Below are 17,259 nucleotides of genomic sequence, written 5' to 3'. Positions count from 1 at the left end.
CCAGTGGCAAAACATGGAGAAAGTGATCGTGTCTGGCTGCACAAGCTTCCCCATCCTCTTCATTATCGGAGTAAACCTCTAAATAACAGCTGCTGGGAAAGAAGCAACAGGCCAAAAGATGAACTGAGGCATTGAAAAAAACCCCAGTTAAAGGTTACACGGACAACCTTACTGTGACAACCACAACCCGTGTGGAATCGAGGGGGGTGTGAACAGTTCTGGGCCGCATGGCCACACGGGTGGGGCACCAGAAAAGAGCCTCTTGCTGGGTTATGTAACCGGAGGGAAGAGGAGAGGGGCAGCAATCTAGCCTCTACTCTCCTGCTGACCCCCCGCTGGCAGCATGTTGCATTTCAAGGTGGAAACACCTGGAGCCTCGTGTGCAAAGGGTGTGCATGTTCTTTTTCACAGCAAATATGCATATGCATCAATGGTGAAACAACCGTGGCGCCTCACACTATCGCCATGGCTAGCATATGCATGTTTGTATGGCTATTAATGCTTTGGTGATCCTTAGAAAGGATCAGAGCCATTGACTCCACACATTAATAAAAACCAATCATCACATGATGAATTTGGAAATGTCAACAGGAAACATTTTCATTCGATCCATGTACAGATGAGACGTGATGTGCAAATGCAATGAACCAATATAGTGGTGGGGGGTGGCTTCTTGGTGAGTAAATGTACTCCTTTATTTGTCCCAATACTAATCCCTGTTATGTGCATTGAGTATGTGGCCCATACATGCTGCCCGTCTTCATAACTTCATTACTAGTCAGTAGTTAAAGATAGTGAATTGGGTTATTTTTTGCTGGACTGGCCGGGAAAGACCAACAAAAACGCCCTGGAGGACACCCACGGGCAAAATAATAAACCGGAGCCCATGGGAGGAAGGATTTCCAATTCACGTTCGATGACGTTCTTCTTTCTTCATCTTACTTTTGTTTTCATTTCTGATCATGCAGAGAGGGGAATCTTAGGCGCCAGTCTCACTTCAATGTCATGTGCATTTTCAAATAGGGGTGTGGAAAGGGAGGAATCAGGCACTCAAACATACACGCTCAATTCCATGTTGAGCAGATGTACAAAGGAAATGTTCTTGGATTCACGCAGACACACAGATTTGTAAATCTCAATGTTTATGTGCATACAAAGTTTTCTGGATTTGAGGAAACCCAAGTCTTTGTACATGATGATTGGTGGACACTGCCTGATGACATCAACTCCCACCGGCCAAGACTCCATTCATTAAGTGAATTAAGGAGAAGCAATGAAAGATCATTTCAATTTAAAGTGTAAGTGCAATCAATCTTTTAGTAAATCGGAAAATCTGAAGAGTTGCAGCCCAGATTACTGAGCACCTGAATCCGTTATATACTGTCTAAAATTATTTTAGACTGAATGAGAACCAAATGCACTCTGACGCATAAAGTCCACAGCCTGTGGTATCAATCCATATGGAATAAAAAGAACGAGAAACATGTGACCATTTACAACCTTTGAAAACTTCTTACCTTGTCCACGGTTTAAGGACTCAAAAAAGTCATGGCGGGTGAACTGAGTGTCGTTGCAAGTGATGTTTTCACTCGTGGAAGGGAACGAGGTACCAGAGCTCTCTCTTCTCTGTGTCCTTTTCAGAACTAGATGACTGGTGTTGAGAGAGTATAGTCGGATGTCTTGAACCAACACTTGCAGTTTCTCTCCCTCAGAGTCCTTCCCAGTCACAAAGTTCTGTATGGTTATGCTTCCCAGGTGTCCAATGAGTAGCTCGAGGCTCCCGGGCTTACGAGGAATGGATACGACTGGTGATTCGATGCTAATGTTGAGGGTCAGCTTTACCAAGAAGGTGTCCAGAGCGGACCCTGGCTCCTCCATGGAAACATGCTCCTCTTCCTCCAATGGATACGCCCAGCTCTGGCTTAAAGTTCGGGTTCTTCTTGACGGGGTCTCAAACAGGGAAACCATGCCGCTGTACTCTGCTGTCTTCGTGGCGAGAACTGTCGAAACTTTAGTGGCAGCACTTTTCAACATGGAGCGGAAGTTGTCTTCGACCTCATTCGCTGACAGACTGAGCTCCTTGAGGAACTTGGCTGAGTGGTTGTAGTGCAGTGAGGCCATCTGAAGCTGCAGAGAGCATTCCCCCGGGGACTTTTCCTTCAGGTGGAAATTCAAAGCTTCCGACAAAGAATCTGTATTGGACATAAACGTTATCCTGCTCAAATTGGAGGAGCTGTCCTCTACAGTACCAATGCTGACGACGGAGTGGCTTCTTCCTCCCTCTTGAGTCAAGTCCACTAACTGCATGGATCCCAAAGAGCCGTTGATATCCAGCCGACTGCCCATTGACACATTTACCTTGGTATCAGTAATGCTGGCAGTGGCAATCTTTAAGCCTTTCTTCTCAGCGCCCAGGACGGTGCCGGTGGACACGGTCCGAAGAAGCAGCACGTTGAGGCGGTGGATCTCCACCGCCAGGTCTTTGTTCTGGTCATAGGTGACCTGGAATGTCTCCGCCTTGTCCACACTATGGGCCTGTGCTGCATTCTGCTGCACTGATGATGTCCCGCTAACTTCATCTTTAGGGAAGGACTTCTGTAGAAACTTGAGGAGCTCCACCATGGTCTCAGGGTTGAGAATGATGTCCAAGTTATTGACCTGCATGCTGGTGACTTGAAAAGAGCTGTCGAGGTTCATTGAGGGGCAGTCTGAGCTCACAAACTGGTACTCAAGTCTAATTAGAGCATCTTCGTCTTTGAGGAAGGAGCTGAGAGGGGAGATCCTGTCCAAGGACACACCAGAGGACACATGGATCTGACGAGGCTGATGCTCTGAAGATTTGCTGTCGGACAGTACGGGGGATGATGGCTGACTCTCTCGGAGGCTGCCAGTGGGTATGTCAAAACTGAGATGCTTGTGAGAAGCCACAAGCAGGTCGAAATCAGAGCCATATGTCTGCAGGGTGTCCACCAGCAGGAGCCCATGGACTGTGAGGGAGACTTCGGCGTCATAAGGCCGCTTGACAAAATGAGCATTTGTGCTGAAAACCTTGAGAACGGATATGTAGCGGCCGTCACTCTCCACTCCCAGCTGCATGTAGTTGATGTTGAACTCAGCCAGGAGGAGGCGGGACTCAACCAGGACTTCCCGGGTGTGCTGCTCCAACGTCATCACACTCTGGGTCAGGTTCTTGGTGGAGCCTTGCAGCTTCCAGGAGCTTTCTTCCCTTTGGAAGATTTTGTCATGACGGAGTGGATCAGGAGACCTGATACTGGACCCTCTGTCCTGGTTTTTGTCGGCTTCACTCACTGCTGAACTCCCGAGCCTGGCCAAGCAGCTCCGGAGAGCCGTCATCTTCTCCAGGTTGATGTGGACTTTGAGGTCTGGTAGGGTTCCTGACAGCACAGCTCCGGGCAGCTGAGGATCTGATGTGTAGCGCAGCCTCTGCTCCAGCTGAAGCAGCACATTGAACTTCTCCACCACATGCGTAGGACCGACCTCACTCTCCTGGAGATGCTTCCAGTTGTCCTTGAAGCGACCAACCATTATCTGCAGGTCTTTAAAGGTTAAGGAATACTTCTCGTACAGCTTCCTTGTGTAGGATTGTGCCCCTTCAGGGGACAGAGGGCAAGGCATTTCAGAGCTTTTGAGATCTGCTTTGGAGGGCAAGTCGAGTTCAGGAGGAGGAGATTCTGGAGGTGTGGCGAGGGGAGTTTGGTACTCCTCATCACTCATGTCATCTCCTTCTGCCTGAGCAGCTTTGGAGCTGGAATTGGTGTCATCTTCAAAAACAAATTGGAAAAACAAACAGTAAGCGAAGAAAATAGGATCAAGAAGGAAGTTTATGGTTAATTCATTCAATCATTCATTCAATCATTACCTTGAGAGTTTGTCAGGAGAATTCTTCCTAGATCTACTACAACCAGCATAGGATCTTCAGACTGAAAGTCGTCGGGGAAAATCACCTGAGGTGCACAGATGTCCAGTTTCATGGTCCAGCGCTTACTGTTCTCCTACAAAACAAACGTTTTATCAATCAATCTGAAATCTACCAGCTACCAGCCATCATATTCTAGAATTTAGAAAACTTTTCTTACGATAAATTCTCCCACAAGCAGTTGATCAATGGTCTGTCGGATCTCGGCCTTGGTCTGCATCTTCAGCTTGTTGTACTGCCTCCTGGCAGCTTCCGCCACCCTCAGCTCCAACTCCGACTGGTAGCCAAAGCCTGCAGGCAAACCGACATGGTCAAATCACTGAAACAATGAAGCTGCTATAAAATTCTATTTATCAAAATCAAACAGAGAAACGTCCACCTAATTAAGATTTACAAATGATCTGAGATATTTGAGGCTTTTTTGTTTAATTGCAAGACATTTCAGTTTAAAAACCACAAACACAAGTTCTTAAATATTAAAATATATAACATGATGTTTTTCTTCTCATTTTAATGGGAGGCAAACGTTTTCACAAGTCTAATTTAGGAATTACTAGGATTTTTCTATTTAATTAGGAACAATCAAAACAATTAACATATTAATAATGTAAATTTTTTGAAAGATGCAGTAAAAATAACTTTGCAATCAAAACTGAACTTGATTCCAGACCTGAAATTCAGGCTGATTATTAGGCCATCACAATAGAAATATTGGAAAAGAAGAATCAGATCATAAAGGCCAGAAAACAGCAAATAAAGGAGATCAGGCTTTAATATTGACCTGAGGAATGAACTCGTCCTTTGTAGAAGAATTCCGTGACTTTCTTTATTGCTTGTGGGTTGTAGATGATGTTCAGTGGACTCGTGTTCACTTCCAGTCTCCTCTCAAACTTACACCTCACCGGGTTTCGTTCGTAAATCATCTCGAACACTGGAGAGGGCGAACAGTCTGCAGCGCTTCCTGAAAATAAACAATCACAAGACTTTATGTTATGGCACTGTGAATGTGTCGTTCGTGTGTGTGTGTGTGTGTGTGTGTGTGTGTGTGTGTGTGTGTGTGTGTGTGTGTGTGTGTGTGTGTGTGTGTGTGTGTGTGCACGCGCCCGGTTGGAGGAGAATGAAGAAACGGTTCTTTTTGTGTTACTGGATACGACAGTATATTATTGCAACGTGGAAACATTAAAATAAAAAAGCATTGGACATGCACTCTAACATACAAGTCTGTCTTTTGTTTTGCCATCTGAAAGAAATGTTGCACATGCACAGTTTCTAAGCTTCCGAATATATAAATGACATCTGTTTACAGCAACATTCATAAAGATCTCCATATAGTTGTGTGAGTCTCATGACTCCCATTTCCACTTGCCAAACTTCTCTGAATGTAGGTGGAAATACATTTTAGACTGAGAATGAACTCTAAAAATAAAATATTTATTAGAGAGGGGTCTTACCAGAAGCCATGCTGGACTGGCTCATCGCCTGGTTAACAGCCACAACGACTTTATCCTGAAACAAGCAGCCACTGATGAAACCCTGAGGAATGTGAAGAATACAACAACCGTAGAGAAATGCTTTCTGGATCACTGCTCACCGTTTTGGGTGCCACCAGGACGGGGAAGATGGATCCATGAGTGGTCAAATCTTTGAGGAACAAACCTCCCAACTTCATGGAAAGTAAAGACGACTCGGATCGAGGGAGAGACTCCAACGTCACCTTCACACCTGCACAGTGGACAGACGCAACAGACCGGGTCAAAACAGCCAGAAACCAGTGAGACGTTTGACTTCTCTGCATGACGAAGTGCTCTGGTGCAGATGTCCGTCACATGCTCTGCTCCTGATCCAACACCACACAAACAATTCAAATGCAGTCAATCTTTTCTAAATACATGAGCCGTGCTTATTTTTTAATAAACTTTTTTATTTAAATTTAAATTAATAACAGTTCTCATTTCCAAGAGATCTTTGAATGATCTTTGCTTTTCTTAAATGTGTAGATTTCTATATAATCTTGAAGACCTTTGCACTGCCTCAGCTGTGTTTGATACACACCAAAATACATTCAAAGGAATCACTCAAAGGACACAAACATTGATGCATGCTATTCATTATATCGTAGCTAAAGTAGACAAGTAGATAAAAATGCTTTATTTGTCCAGTGTTTTAAGGCAATATTTATAGAAACATAATGAGATCGCCGTCTTCAAAATTGCAAATCACAAAATCTTGTTGTTAAATAGACTCTGGGTCCAAAATGTCCCTCCTGACTCCTCATCGATCGACTTTACTTTCACCCCAAGCATGACGTCATGAGGTTAAAGACAGGTGTTAGAAGTCATTAATGAAAGGCGGTCATGTTGGTGCAGCAGTCGGAAGACACTTTCAGTTAGTGATGTCATAATAATCTGACGGCGGCGGCGTTAGTGACGCCTGTCGTGGAGGGGAAAGAACTACAAGTTTCCCAAAATGGAGTACAAAAAGCACATTTGGGTTTTAGATGATTTGAAGTTGTTCAATGCAGATTATTGTTTTGGTAACTTACATGAGCTGCATCATTTTTAAGCCATCGTAATTTTCCGTAAACGCTCGGATGAGCGGATCCCTTTAAATGTTCTCGCTGCAAGGAATTGTGGGGCAGCATGAGCCCGCCTCCTTTGCGAAAGGATGCATCAGGGCTATCCTATGCTAAAGGAGGCTCTCAAGGAAGCAACAAGCCTCCTTTTCTTTGCTTATTGAGGATTCGGACAGTCCTTGTCATAGTCACTACACTTCCGGGGTGAAGTGAAAGTGGACAGATGAGGAGTTAGGAGGGACATTTCGGACAGACCCTTTGAAACCTGGTAGGACTCTCCAGCACTGCTGGAATCTAAAGAACCTGAGCAGGAAACGTCTTTACAGCAGAGCTGTGAACATCTCAGTTCTGAGCTGAAGACTGAAAACATTGGACTTGTTGAAGTAGTGTGGACTTCAGCTCAGTGGAATTGTGGGAAGCAGTAATGTCAGGAGTTCAAAAAACAGCAAGTGGACCAAGTGGGAACACGCACGCACGCACACACACACACACACACACACACACACACACACACACACACACACACACACACACACACACACACACACACACACACACACACACACACACACACACACACACACACACACACACACACACACACACACACACACACACACACACACACACACACACACACACACACACACACACACACACACACACACACACACACACGGGGATCTCCTGGCCGTGAGGTGTAAACTTCATCGATTGTGTTTAATCCTGTTTGAATGCGTCTGACCTGAGAACTCCAGCTGAATCACTCCGCTCTCGTGCAGCGCGTCGTCATGCCGGTCCTGGTTGAACAGCGTCACTTTGCCTTCCTCCAACAAGAACTCCAGCCGGGCGAACAGGTGATCTCTCTTTGTGAAGGTGTTCAGAGTGTGGGAGTCCTCCAGCGGGTCAAACAAGTCCTCGGTCTCTGCTGGAATCAACAAGATCAGCAGCTTCACTGCACTGAGAAACGTATTGTACAGTTGAGATCATGCTGCGGGACCATCTCAACAGAAACCTTTGACAGGCTACAGACACTGAAACTGTCCTGAGTGAAATGTGATCAGTGATGTTAAACTGCACTGAACATTCCTGCTCCACACGACAACATATCGAACCAATGAAATGGAGTCCTGCTGTACAAAGCCGAGCCCATCAGGTTGAGGTAGAGTTTTTAGTGATATCCTGATGATGGACGAGACCAGAGAGTGGAAACAATTTGTGTGCATCTTCTGAGTGGAGCGCTGCTTTAAAGAGTCACGACGCACCGCAGTCACACTGAAGTGGAATCATAATAATAATCCTAAATTGTATTTATATTGCACTTTACACATGAAAAACACATCTCAAAGTGCTAACAAGTTAAAACACAAGGCAGTCATTCATCTTAAAAACATATCGGTAAAAACACTGAGCATATCGAACAGTAAAAATAGCAAAAGCACATTAAGAAAAAGCAATACAAAATAAGTGGGTCTTTAGTTTGTTTTTAAAAATCTCAATAGACTTAAGTCCTCAGGTGGTTGGGGGGGGGGGGCATTCCAGTCGAGGTGCGACCGCCTGAAAGTCACTTCCTGTTTTAACGCGACACTGACTGTTTCGTGACCAAACATGGACGTTTTGTCCTCAGACATTATGGTGCCAATTTGATACGTTTTGCTGACCAATCTGTATTCTATCACCACACCAATTTTCAGGTCATTTGAAATTACCCCCCTTGGACTAGTTCTGTCTAGAAAATTCAATTTGGGCCAAAATCTGCTCAAATCCAATCCATATTTAAAAATTGCAGACTTCCTGTTGAATTTTCGGGATGTGTATAGGAGACTTTTTTGTGCGTCTTGGCCTGTTACACTTGTGTGCCGATTTCTGTAGCTCTCGGTGAAACTGGATTCTGGGGCTACCTTTTTCCAATTTGGCAGGTGGTGCAGTTGAGCCATTTTGCAAGTAACGTGAAAATTATGGAAATTTTCACCGAGCCTGGCGAGTGTGCAAAGTTTCACAAAAAGCTAGGTATGCTAAGGTCCTCAATAAAGCCTCCATTCGGGCTGACTTCTTCCTGAGCTCCTCTTGTGCTGCTTCCTGTGGCCCGAGACTCCAGCAGCTGACGGCTGTCAGAGTTGCATTCAGGTGCATCACATAAAGCTAACCTGTTGCCCCCGTGGCTGAGAAACCTTCCTCTTCAGAATCAGCAAATAACTGATCAAATACTTGATCAACAGGCTTAAAACGCTTGGTGATTATGTATCTGTCTCTCTCTGTGTGTCTGTCTCTCTGTGTGTGTCTCCGTCTCTCTCTGTGTGTGTCTCCGTCTCTCTCTCTGTGTGTCTCCGTCTCTCTCTGTGTGTGTCTCTGTCTCTCTCTGTGTGTGTCTCTGTCTCTCTCTCTCTGTGTCTCTGACTCTCTCTCTCTGTGTCTCTGACTCTCTCTCTGTGTGTGTCTCTGTCTCTCTCTCTGTGTGTGTCTCCGTCTCTCTCTGTGTGTGTCTCTGTCTCTCTCTCTCTGTGTCTCTGACTCTCTCTCTCTGTGTCTCTGACTCTCTCTCTGTGTGTGTCTCTGTCTCTCTCTCTGTGTGTGTCTCCGTCTCTCTCTGTGTGTGTCTCTGTCTCTCTCTCTCTGTGTCTCTGACTCTCTCTCTCTGTGTCTCTGACTCTCTCTCTGTGTGTGTCTCTGTCTCTCTCTCTGTGTGTGTCTCTGTCTCTCTGTGTGTGTCTCCATCCCTCTCTGTGTGTGTCTCTGTCTCTCTCTCTGTGTCTCTGTCCCTCTCTCTGTGTGTCTCTGTCCCTCTCTGTGTGCGTCTCTGTCTCTCTCTCTGTGTGCGTCTCTGTCTCTCTCTCTGTGTGCGTCTCTGTCTCTCTCTCTGTGTGTGTCTCTGTCTCTCTCTCTGTGTGTGTCTCTGTCTCTCTGTGTGTGTGTCTCTGTGTGTGTCTCTGTCTCTCTCTCTGTGTGTGTGTCTCTCTGTGTGTCTCTGTCTCTCTCTCTGTGTGTGTGTCTCTCTGTGTGTCTCTGTCTCTCTCTCTGTGTGTGTCTCTGTCTCTCTCTCTGTGTGTGTCTCTGTGTCTCTCTCTGTGTGTGTGTCTCTGTCTCTCTCTCTCTGTGTGTCTCTGTCTCTCTCTGTGTGTGTCTCTGTCTCTCTCTCTGTGTGTGTCTCTGACTCTCTCTCTGTGTGTGTCTCTGTCTCTCTCTCTGTGTGTCTCTGTCTCTCTCTCTGTGTGTCTCTGTCTCTCTCTCTGTGTGTCTCTGACTCTCTCTCTGTGTGTGTCTCTGTCTCTCTCTCTGTGTGTCTCTGTCTCTCTCTCTGTGTGTCTCTGTCTCTCTCTCTGTGTGTCTCTGTCTCTCTCTCTGTGTGTCTCTGTCTCTCTCTCTGTGTGTCTCTGTCTCTCTCTGTGTGTGTCTCTGTCTCTCTCTCTGTGTGTCTCTGTCTCTCTCTCTGTGTGTCTCTGTCTCTCTCTCTGTGTGTCTCTGTCTCTCTCTCTGTGTGTCTCTGACTCTCTCTCTGTGTGTGTCTCTGTCTCTCTCTCTGTGTGTCTCTGTCTCTCTCTCTGTGTGTGTCTGTCTCTCTCTCTGTGTGTGTCTCTGTCTCTCTCTGTGTGTGTCTCTGTCTCTCTCTGTGTGTGTCTCTGACTCTCTCTGTGTGTGTCTCTGACTCTCTCTGTGTGTGTCTCTGACTCTCTCTCTGTGTGTCTCTGACTCTCTCTGTGTGTCTCTGTCTCTCTCTCTCTGTGTGTCTCTGTCTCTCTCTCTCTCTGTCTCTCTCTCTCTGTCTCTCTCTCTCTGTGTGTCTCTGTCTCTCTCTGTGTGTCTCTGTCTCTCTCTGTGTGTCTCTGTCTCTCTCTGTGTGTCTCTGCCTGTCTGCAGCCGTGAATGTTGCGTTCAGGTGCATCGTAAAGCCGACGTGTTGCACCCGTGGCTGAGAAATCTTCCTCCTCAGAAACACAATCAACAAATAACCAATACAATACTTTCCCAACTGAGATCAAACGCTTGGCGATGATGTGTCTGTCTCTGTGTCTCTGTCTGTCTGGGGGCTTCGTAGCAGGCGCACTACATGCACCTCACACTCCCTGTGCAGGAACTTTCACGTGTTGCTCCCCCAAATGATGACATTTCCGTCGAGCCTGGCAAGTGTGCAAAGTTTCACAAAAAGTTATGTATGCTAAGGTCCTCAATAAAGCCTCCATTCAGGCTGACAAATAACAATAATTATCCCGACGGTTTCAATCGGGTCCTTCAGTACTTTCAGTGCTCGGACCTGTTGGGATCTCACCACACCACAGAAAGTTGGTTCAATTCTAAGGAAAGACAATTTTTCATATGTCATGATACACAGTCATGACATATGAATTTGGACCCAGGAATGTGATTGACCATCACACCCAGTGGGGGGGGGCCTTTGGCCACAGCAGACCCTCCCCCGCTTTCTGCTGAAAAGACTCTTCCCCCATGCACTCAGCCAGTCACTGATTGGTTGAAACTCTCAGGATTCGACACCTTCGAATCCACACACTAGCAACAAAAGCCTGCAAAACCAATCTCACAGTCTCTCTTGCAGTGAGTTGACCCCGAGTAGGAGGGTTGCTGGAGGCAGCTCACCCAGCGTTAGCATCCAGCTAACATCAGAGGCCTGCAACCAGGGCCTTCACTCCTCTGCTGACCCACCACGAGGGTCAGACCTTCCCTGATCCAGAGACCAGCACCCAGAGTCTGATCTCCCATCAACCAGGAAAACCAACCAGTTCCTCCAGGACGGACCAGGGAAACGACGCCTCACAGAACTTCTTTGTGTTTTCCTCAACCAGCAGGAAAACCATCACAGACCTGAGCGACCAGATCCTCAGTCTGAACAAAAGGAACAACTAGGAGCTGTAAAGAAGGACTCCTGAAACATCAACTTCATCTTCTTCTCCTGAGCTCTCTCTCTCTCTCTCTCTCTCTCTCGCTCTCTGATTTGTTTTCATTGTAAATAAATATAATGTTTGGAATCATACTTGCTGTTTTATTAATGAGCACAAAGGAGAATGAAATGTCGACCTCTTCTGTGTCAAGAACTCCAAAATCCTTCAAGCTTTACTGTTAATTCTGGTAATTGTAATTAATGTAACTATTAATTCAAATTCCTGATGAACTGTTTAGTATATCTTATGAGACTGATAGAACTGAATTGGCTATCATTTCATGTTTAGACAGGTGGAGCTCCGAGGTTCTGATACAGATCAGATTCAATTTCCATAACATAATTAATAACTATCTTTGATCATTATTAATCATTATTGATAGCCAAGCACAACATAAATAGTGATCCTTATGAGGTAAGGAATCCCTACAGACCCTAATGATGCAAATGAGACAAGTTAAACTTCTCCACCTCTGCGAACGAGGCTGCTGGAAGCTGCAGACACACAAATGATGGAAATAACAATAAATGTTCTCCTGACTGTGTGGAGGGCTGTGGTGACTGTCTGACCTAGAATATCCCAGGAGGATGGACTTGGAAGCAGTTCCTCTGGTCTGTCCAGATCATGAGTGTCTCTGTACCAGCCCCCCCAGCCCGGGAACCAGGACTGCAGGTACTGCACCATTCCAGAACTGCCACTCTTTGGTATGGAAGTCGTGGGAGAGCAGGACGTGGGGTCTGTACTTGGCTCTCTGACATTCTGAAAGACAAATGTGTGTTGACTGCAAACTGCAATGTGGCACACAAAATCATTTTTGAAGGTCAAAATACCACAATTTTACCTCTGCAATCTTATCTTGCTTTCTGAACCAGTCGTGAACGATTTCTCGAAGACTCTGCAGCTCCTCGATCGTCTGCTCGTCCTCGACTCGTTCCAGCTCAACCTGAGTGAGAAGGGAAGTGTGTTTAAAAACGGATCAACACAATGGACCAAGTCAAGTCGTGGTCCATCACCTGATGATGTAAAGTATTCGTATCCACATACAAACAGTCCAACGTTCATTTTACTCATGTCTCCAGATAAAGTCATTCCTTCACTGCAGCACTACAAAGACAAGGCGTTTCGTGTCGACTGCTCCTCTGTACTCGTCCCTTTGTAGTTTTACAAACAGTCATCAGAACTGTCAAAGACCCACTGGTGCAGCTGAACCGGATTCAATTCAGTCCAACAGGCTTGTCCGGAAGCTTTTCAGATTATGTGACAGAAAACGGATTCATGCGTATGATGATGTTACTGGCTGCATTTCTTAGATGTTCTTTTTTATTAAGCTTATATATTCAACTATATTTGTTTGTGTTTTCTTTTCAACTTGTCCCTGTTATACATTCACTTATGATCCCACCATGTATAGAAGTTATAAATGCCTACTTCAATATTGTGATCACTTTTCTAATCATTGGCAGAATGTTGTTTTAATGTTGGCTAATATATTTCATCACGCCATCAGTCAGAATTTCCATTATCAAGGTGTGCATAATTATTAGGCATCTTCTCTTCCTCAGGCGAATTGTAACGAGTCTTCCAGAGAGATGCAGCACTCTTGAAATTGCTAAGATATTGGAGCATGTGAAACATCAAGACTGGGCCAAGAAAGATCTGAATACAGATTTGTCACAGGTTTTATGAACAGATGACATGAGAGTGACTCTTGATGGAGCAGATGGACGGGCCCGTGGCCGGATCAGTGATCAGTGACCAGTGATGGACACGGAGCTCCACTTCCACTCAGACACCAGCAAGGTGGAGGTGGGATCCTGGTATGGGCTGGTATTATTAAAGATGCGCTAGTTGGACTTTTTCAGGTTGAAGAGGGTCTCAAAATCCACTCCCAAACCTCCTGCCGGTTTTTAGAAGACACTTTCTTCAAGCAGTGGTACAGGAAGAAGTCTGCATCTTTCAAGAAGACCAGGATTGTTAAGCAGGACGACGCTACATCACATGCATCGAAGGATTCCACTGCAGGGCTTGCCAGGAAAGGCCTCAAGGATGAAAAAATAATGACTCCCCCTGACCTAAACCCTATTGCAAACCTTTGGGCCCTGCTGAACTGGGAGATTTACGCTAAAGGGAATCAGGCTGTGGTTGCTGCTGCACAAAACGTTGGTCGTCAACAGATCAAGACACTGACAGACTCCATGCATGGAAGGCTTGTGACAGTGATTGAAAAGAAGGGTGGCTATATTGGTCACTGATTGTTTTTTTGACATGTCAGAAATGGTTATTTGTACATTTTGACTGGTTTTATTCATTCTCACTTTAACAGATGAAAAATAAACAAGTGAGATGGGAAAATATGTGTTTTTTCATTTAGTTGCATAATAATTCTGCACACGAATAGTTGCCTAATAATTGTGCACATAAATATATTCTCTTAAAGACAAAACCTCACTTTTACTTTCTTAAACATTCAGGTTTAGATTCAGTAACATTTTGGATCGACCGAGAGCACTGGAGTTGTTCAATAACAAAATGAATCCTCAAAAATACAACTTGCCTAATAATTGTGCACACAGTGTAGATGACTTATGTCTTATTAGATGTTATATCTTGAAGTTGGAACATTTGTGAGCTCCTGTATTGAAACAAAGAGTTTGTGCTGCTGAGAATCACACTTTGATCCTTATTCAGGACATGAAGCTGCACTGACTGACACACACACTGAACAGAGATGCACCTCTTCCTGAGGATCTAGCGGGGCTTGATTAATCTTCCTGAAGTACAGGCTGGTGTACTTCTGGGCGTCTTGAGCTCGCCGCAGAGCAAACTCCCAGCTGTTCCTCCTCCGCTGCTCCTGAATCTCGCTCAGGTTCGCCTGAATAGCAAACATCCACCACAGTCGGCAGCTGGAGGCAGAACCAGTGACAGATCACATCTCGTCCACATATTATCATACAGAGTGTCATCCTGTCATCTTGAAACGGTGAGTTGACGTTTCATGGAGTAGAAATGTGTGAACTCACTTCCCAGAAATGGCAACTTTGGGTCTCCACTTCCTGTAATGCAGCTCTCGCTCTCTGCGGTCCAGTTCTTTAAGAAATTCCATGATCTGCTGGTATTGGACCTACATGATAGAACAAAAAACACGAGAAGCTCCAGAAAAACACAACGTTTCAGGTGCAGTTACACAAAATGACAACAAGTCAGGAAAGGTACAAATTTCAATTCCTGACTGCGGATCCAGATTTTGACCTGAATTTTCAGAGTCAGGACAGAGGCGTGCCCTCATCACGCGTCACAAGTAAAAGCACCAAACAGTGGCGGATCGTCACAACTCATTACGCATGGTCACCAAGATTGTTGTGCGGCGTTGCGCACTAATTCTACCATCAGCTGCCTTGCAGTTCACATCGCTCCAGATCCAGAGAAATGCCAGAGCTGCCGATAAGTAAATTTGTACTTTATATTAAAGATTACTACTTGGTATAATGGGAATTAACATTTTGCAAGTTATGGTTGATTCCTGCATGTTTGTGTTGTTGGCTGCTTTACGCCTGCCAGGCCACGAGTCATTGTACCTTGTACTTATGAGAAGATATTTTAACGGCGCCGCTCTGAGGCGTCTTCAAGGTCTCTGAGGAATATCTGATCTTAGGGAATTCCTAGCTGATCAGCTCACGTAGAAATGTACTTATGCACACACACACACGCACAGGCCTGAGATCCAGTGTTAACCTTGCTTTGTTGTATCATGAAATAAGAAAGTAACCGCCTACTTCAACGTTGCAAATAAAAGCGGGCAGCAGAGGGAAGAACGGCGCAGATTGATGAACGAGCTGTCGGGTGACTTCACTCTCTGCCCTGGAGCAAGAAATGTTGATTGTTGTGACTATTATTGCTCTCGATACTGGGGTTGTCTCTTTTCTATCATTCATCACACGGAGAGGAGTGATGCGGCAGGGGAGCGCGTTCTGTCACGCTGCATCAATACGCATCACAACTAATCCACACGCTCAGTTTCGAACGTCATGTATCAAGTCGACTCTTGTTATTCTTGGAAGATTTTTTGGCAGCCAAAAATATGCTCCATGAATATCATGAATGTCACACACCAACACGCTCATTTCAGACCCTTATTCAGATGCATTATGTCAGAAATGACACAGAAATGATATTCGTAACTCATGGTGCTGAAGTGTAAACGCACCTTTCCACCACATCTACTACTATTACCCATCATCCCCATTTAAAGTTTGTCTTCCCTGCTCAGTGGTTAAAACAGATTCACATAAACACAAATACATGTGTTTTAACCTGCTCATGGATTTTTCACTGTGATTAATATTTTCTATAAAATAGTTGCTTGTGATGCTGAACAACTCCACACGGACCTGGGAGAGGCGCAGGGACAAGGGCTCCAGCTGGACCTGGCCCTCGATCCGGGGGGTCTGTCGGGACCTCAGTGGCTCTTTGGAGGTGTTTCTTCTGAGCAGCACAGACGCACACACCGGCTCAAAGATGTAGTGATGCTCACGGCTCTGCATGCACCGAGTCAGGGCCTCCTGCAAAGTGAGAAACAATCACATCCTATAACCACTGCTTTGAAACGCATAACTTCAATCCTCACAGAACGTTTCACACCACTGCCAGAAAGTGATTCCCTGAGCAGGAACAAGTCATTGGTAAAACTAGTTTTTACTTTAGAGAGTGGATGTCACGCAATCTGTGACGTCTACTCTTTAAAAAAGAATAAAAGCAGTAGAATGTCATGAAGAGCTGAAGCCGTGTTTGATGCAGTAGAGAGAGTAGAGGTACTTTTCCTGAGTTTTTCAGGCATCTGCACCAGAATGTCTACATGTCTGAGTCCACAATGTGGCAGCGTAATTCAGCCCATGAGGCAGCGCCACTTTAAGTAGTACCTTCCTTCATTTTAGACATGAGCGGCCTGACAGATAAAGGTTTAAGCCATCATCAGTCCTGAGCTGATCTTGTCATCTGCATCCATTCAAATGAAAGAAATGTAAAGTTGTATCTAAATGAATGATTTCCAAAAAGAGTCACCTCTAAACAATAGACAGTAAAGTTCTAAAATATAATGAGTGTAAATAATCAAATTTGAGTGAAAGCCGACAGTTAAACTCCCTGTGATGAAGGAAAGTGTGAGAACTGAAGACGTTGAGCAAATGTCTGATTCGAGGTCACACCCAAGACTTAGCAGACACAATACGCCAGTGGTTCTCAATTATTTTCTGTCATGCCCCCCCCTAGAGCACATCATTTTTTTCAGGCCCCCCCCCTGAATTGTACGACCATTGAGAACCTGATAATATTTATTTATTTATCTGTATAAACCACTGTATGAGTTGCTGGCACCAGCATTCTGCATACAATCACCTGATTATCAAAATAAATTAATAAAATGAGCTGGAGGCCCTTTTTTTATCGTTCAAGCATGAATAAAGACACTAATACTGAAAGTCACGCCTGCCTCACGCCCCCCCTGACACCCCACCACGCCCCCCCAGGGGGGCTCGCCCCACCATTTGAGAAGCGCTGCAATACGCAGTGATAAGAGAGCAGAAGTGGGTGTGGAAATCCTGTTTATCTGCTGGCTGCAGCTTCTCCTCTTGCACCTCCACGAAGTGACACGTCGTCTGAGCTGTGGAACCACAACCAAGTCTCCTTCCTCCTTCCAACCTCCATCGGTCTCGTCACCGACACACCCATGTTTATTATTGACAGGTCAATTATTTTAGGGGAAAAATAACATGACACTGTAAAACAACATAATGCCGACTGTCATTTGTTTTGGAAACTGGGAGGAGGAGGAGGAGAAGAAGCAGCTGATCCAGGTTCCTTCA

The 17,259-nt window shown here is 45.2% G+C and overlaps 1 protein-coding gene across 3 annotated transcripts in view; it reads right to left on the bottom strand.

Moving 5' to 3' along the window:
- Nucleotides 1-17,259, bottom strand: part of vps13d (vacuolar protein sorting 13 homolog D) — an 88,460-nt gene that overhangs the window by 49,013 nt on the left and 22,188 nt on the right. For 2 of the 3 annotated variants that reach the window (XM_080496590.1, XM_080496592.1), the window contains exons 8-19: nt 15,790-15,960; nt 14,422-14,522; nt 14,136-14,304; nt 12,243-12,344; nt 11,971-12,160; nt 7,255-7,437; nt 5,529-5,659; nt 5,389-5,443; nt 4,719-4,898; nt 4,098-4,228; nt 3,881-4,013; nt 1,518-3,782 (exon numbers count right to left, since the gene is read on the bottom strand). In XM_080496590.1, the coding sequence (XP_080352716.1) occupies nt 1,518-3,782; nt 3,881-4,013; nt 4,098-4,228; nt 4,719-4,898; nt 5,389-5,443; nt 5,529-5,659; nt 7,255-7,437; nt 11,971-12,160; nt 12,243-12,344; nt 14,136-14,304; nt 14,422-14,522; nt 15,790-15,960 (3,811 nt within the window). The remainder of the gene's footprint in view (nt 1-1,517; nt 3,783-3,880; nt 4,014-4,097; nt 4,229-4,718; nt 4,899-5,388; nt 5,444-5,528; nt 5,660-7,254; nt 7,438-11,970; nt 12,161-12,242; nt 12,345-14,135; nt 14,305-14,421; nt 14,523-15,789; nt 15,961-17,259) is intronic. The other variant, XM_080496591.1, reaches the window with a different exon arrangement.

Source organism: Blennius ocellaris (genome assembly GCF_963422515.1).
Source record: "Blennius ocellaris genome assembly, chromosome: 5".
Classification (NCBI taxonomy): Eukaryota; Metazoa; Chordata; class Actinopteri; order Blenniiformes; family Blenniidae; genus Blennius; species Blennius ocellaris.
This window is presented reverse-complemented; position numbering and strand designations above follow the sequence as displayed.